At 31.0% G+C, this 5,046-nt stretch overlaps 1 protein-coding gene across 1 annotated transcript; it reads right to left on the reverse strand.

The window, feature by feature from the left end:
- Positions 1-1,207: 1,207 nt before the first annotated feature.
- LOC146900626 (uncharacterized) lies at positions 1,208-1,963 on the reverse strand. The gene has a single exon (XM_085734421.1). The coding sequence runs from the start codon at positions 1,848-1,850 to the stop codon at positions 1,380-1,382; it is 471 nt and encodes a 156-aa protein (XP_085590547.1). The 5' UTR covers positions 1,851-1,963; the 3' UTR covers positions 1,208-1,379.
- Between the last annotated feature and the right edge of the window lie 3,083 nt (positions 1,964-5,046).

The raw sequence follows: 5,046 nt of genomic DNA on the forward strand, positions 1-5,046 counted from the left end.
GCTCATTTTAGCATGTCTTGATGTGGTTAATTGTTGATGGAATGAGTGTTGTTAAACTTTACTGGATTGTAAAAATTGGACCAATGAGGCCACATTGAACAACAACCTTGGACATGGGACTGTTGTCTTGTTTTTGCACTAGATACATAGATTTAGGCATTTATTTTATTGATGCAAAGGTAATGGCTGTGGGGTATTGAAAGAAGTCAATGGTTCTGGTTTGTTTTTGAGTATCTTCTGCATGTTATATTGGTATAGTGGGAGTAGCATGAACATGATACAATAAATTAAGTCTTGGCTACATGGTTTTCTCGATGGAGTGAGATGATCATTAAGAAGAAGAACTAGGTGCTGAAATGAGTGTCAACTATTTTATTAACTTACTCTTGCAGTTGCTTAGGGATTTCCTTGCTCTAGTATGATATAACTATGATAGTAGGATTCTGGCTTTTTACTGATACTTTTGGTTAGATCTTGGTTACGAGTATCTGTCATGGCTTATAGGCGGTGTAGACTACGCTCTGATGATAGCCCATAGTTTTGATGTATGTAGAGCATTGATGCGCTAATAATAATTGCTTAATTATGAAAAAAAAAAACAATATCTCATAAGCCTTATACTTTTTTGGTGTTTATAAATGGTAACTATTACTTCCACCAACTATCGATGTTTTGCCTTAATCCCAAGACACGATTAGTCGATTATGTATATATTTTGGAGGACTGTCATTGTAGAACAGATTCAAGTAAGGGTGCGACCGCTGCAATCAAGTGATACCGCATTTCACTTGCAAGTGGCAGGTGATACCTCTATTTCTTCTTATGCTCCTTTTTCCGTTACATGCATTTGGTCACATGCTTTGATGTTTGTATGTAAGTGTGATGAGTTTTCTCTTAAAAGTATTATCATGATAACCCATTGCTCACAATATCTTGTTTGTAAGTCTAATGAGTTTTCTCTTTGTTCCCTGTGTTATATTTGCTGTTGTTTAATCTTTGTATCTTTCCCAATCTCTTCGCGCAAGAGATTGTCTATATATGAAATTAGCAGTTCAAAAAATAAATTAATATAATTTACTTTTAATTGAAACAATAAATTTACATGAGGAAACCATTGCTTATTGGTCACTAATTTTTTCTCAAGCTACATAAAGCAGAACCTAGTTGTTTATTTATTACTCCATACTAACCAAATCACATCTTCATCTTGCTAAGAAAATAACTTAAAACATATTTTATTTTTCTCCAATATAAACTTTACAAAACAGCCATCATAAATAGATATCACAACAATAACTTGTGTTAACATTCTTTTTCCACACAATATGTATCACCAGATTAATTTTTCTACTAAGCTACTAACTACTAAGAATGTAACATCACCTCTCTGCAAGTGTAGCATCAAAATCAGACAATGAATTACCTCTACCACTTTCAAATTTTCTCATTGTACCCAACGTCGGTACTATCAACATAGAGGGTGCCAACTCTTGGTTCTCTTCCACGACCAAAGCTTTCTCACTTTGCAACAGAATCTTCTTATTTTCATGACTAGTAACAGAATCATTCTTTTTTGTTGAAGATTGATGAACCCTTTTGGCCTTTCTCTTCTTCTTCTTACACTTCACTTGACCCATGCAAGAAACCTTAGGAGAGGATGGTTCTCGCGCGCTAAAGCTTATACTTCTATGCTTTCTTCGTGCTTCTTTTGGAATTATTGAAACCTTTCTTGCAGTTGTAACACTTGCATTAGGACTCAACGTTGGGTTTTGATAACTAGAAACGGAAGCTACGGGTCGTTTTGGTAGAAACTTGAAAAACTTGTTTTTCATTTTTGATAGTTTCTCCATATTGATGAGACACACAAGCTATGACTCTTTGAGAGCCTTGATCGATTCTTAAATTTTTTTTGTTACTCCTTTGTTTAACTTTCATATTGTAAATTTTCTAAACTAAGGAGATATTAATACTAATTAATACTCTATTGAATAAACGTATTTTAAAATAAGATTATTTTTTTTATGTTAAAATGGCTTATAATATAAGATGGAGAGTATATACTTAAGAATAATGAGTTTTTTTTTTTTTTTTTTAAGGAAGAATAATGAGTTATGGCTATGCAGGACAAATGTCGATTGTAGAGAACTAACAAGGCACGTATATGAATGACGTAAGGCAAAATGAAAGTGATTTTGTTGGTCAATGACTATTAACTATTGAGGAAGGGAATTGGGGAAATTATAGAAAAATATAGTTGACTTCATATTGTTGAATGGGGAGAGGCGTGGAAAGGACAAAATACATAAAAAGAAAATACATAAAAAGAAAATAAGTAATGGAGACAAGAATGGTACATAAATAATAAATGATATTGTACATCGCAAGATAATATATTTTTGAAGGGATCACAAGATAATATTTATTACTTATTAGTACTAAAAACAATTTTTCGGACATTCTATTATATAATTTTAGTTTTAAATAAAAAATCAATTTTCCTTCAAAAAAAAATATCAATTTGATCGTGGTTATGTTACTTGGATCATACTTTTGTTTATATACTTTTGTTGATCGTGGTTATGTTACTTGTGCAAACATGCCCTATAAATAATAACAATTAATCTACATTATTTTTAGGGGAACAATTAATTTACAAGACTACATCTATTTTTTGGTTACAAGACTACATCTATTTAATATTTCAAGATGTTACAAAATATTCCCTCAAAAAAAAAAAAGATGTTACAAAATATCCATGCTTTTGATTGGCAAAGATATATTTTTGTTCTTTTTTAATTAACAACAATTTAATATACCAATAAGGAATATATTTTTTTTTTTCAAATTAATTTGCCATCTTGGTATTTTTTAGAAGAAGTTAAATAGCCCACCCAAATTGACACCGTAGAAAATCGAACTGAGACCTACTCCCTCCGGTCCTATATATAAGAGAAAGTTAGGTCAACAAAAGTTAATGTATTTGGACTGAATTTTTAACTAGATACATAAACTTTTATTGACCCAAGTTTCTCTTATAAATAGGACCGGAGGGAGTATATTATACAATATCATTACTAATTAAGTTATGCATTGCTCGTAATGCTCATTTGACATTCTAGACAATTTTGTGTGAAACATAATTTTTCATCCATGAAATTAGTCCCTATTTTCCATCTATGAAATTAGTCCCTATTTTATAGTCAACTCATGTGTAACTTTCATATTTTTTAATGAAATTTTCCAAAAACGGGTAAAATATTATGACAACCTCTCCAAAAAATATTAGAATTTTTTATGAAAACATAAATTTAATATGAATATTTATGTTTTTGGTGTTAAAATATTCGTATTAAGTTCATGTTTACTTAAAAAATTCTATTTTTTTTTGGAAAATATTGTCATAATTTTCTACTTATTTTTGGAAAATTTCATTAAAAAATATGAACATTAGACATGAGTTGACCAAAAAATAGTGACTAATTTCATGGATGAAAATTTTTGAGGGACCAAAACCCTAAAGAATATTTTAGTGGGACTAAAATCAAATGTTGATATATTTAAGGGGACCATTTACTTATTTAACCCTAAAATATATTCATACCAACCAAAATAAGTTAAAAAGATCATTTGTATAATCAATTCAATGAAAAGCATTTATACTTTTATCATTTAATTATAAAATATTCATCAAAGAATAATCTATAAATAAACATAAAATTATAATGAGTGGATCATCAAATTCGTCCTTGAATTTGCAAGGATCGGCCAAATTCGTCCCCTAATTTAGCGAAATATCAACTTAGTCCCTGAATTTGTCGTATGTCAATCAATTTAGTCTCTTTATCTAATTGGGGTGTTAACGGTACTGACGTGGCTGTTAACCTCTCATGTGGGTTGTCATGTCAGATGTCACACAAGCATGGACTAATTTGGCCGATAGCGACCAAAAATTTCAAGGATCAAATTGATTGATTTACAAAAAAATGTTTTGCTCTTTCTTCCCCAACAACTCTTTCTTCTCCAAATTTGTTTTTGCGTACGTAAGAAAATAAAATCCACAAGATATGCGATTCAAATATTTAACATACTTTTCTATGTATGAGAAAAAATATTCAATAAAAACATTATATTAATGTTGATAATTCTCATTTAATATTTTTTAAACATTTAAAGAAAAAGAAGAGGAACGGCGTTTACCTTAACAAATGACGAAATCTCCTTTAAAACAAAATCTTTAACAATGTTGATCGATGAAGATGAAGATGATTTTGGAGAGATGAAGATGATGAAGGTTTTAATAGGAAAGAGAAGAGTCAGGGACTTATTTGATGTGTCTTAATGAAATGTAACGATTTAAATGAATGGGTAAGAGAGGGGTAAAATTGGAAAAACAAAAAAATTTGAAAGTGAAAAGTTAAAAATGAAATTTGTTACGTTTCAATCAAAATGGTTCTTGTACACGTGGTTGATTTGATGACACGTGTAGAACACATCACAGCATGCAGGAAGACACCTCATCGCCACTAACGGAGAGATCGGACGGAGGGACTAAATTGATGGACGTCTGACAAATTCAGGGACTAATTTGACATTTCGCTAAATTGGGGGACGAATTTGGCCGATTCGTGAAAATTCAAGGACAAAGTTGACGATTCACTCAAATTATCAGCAATGATAGGTTGGCACTCTTAATGTGTACCCCTTTTATACCCCTCTGTTAACCAAATATATGGTCTGCGTGACCACATTTTTTTCAGTTGCGTGGCCACTATTTTTCCAGAAAAAATGTGGTCACGCAACTAAAATGTAGTCACACAGATCATATATTTGATTAACTTAAATTTTCCAGAGTGTATACGGAATGTCAACCTATCTTTATTCCAAATTATAAAGATTAAAAAAGAAAATTATCTCATGCCACATGTATACACGCTAGTAACAATCTATAACAACTAACACACAGTTGTTACAGGGAGGAACGAAGGTTTGGCGTGTTTGTGGTACCACCCTTTTGAATGCAAATTGATCGACTATTCTTCAATTTTA

The sequence above is a fragment of the Medicago sativa genome, chromosome 8 (assembly GCF_051527215.1).
Source record: "Medicago sativa cultivar Bolivia chromosome 8, Bolivia_mono, whole genome shotgun sequence".
Lineage (NCBI taxonomy): Eukaryota > Viridiplantae > Streptophyta > Magnoliopsida > Fabales > Fabaceae > Medicago > Medicago sativa.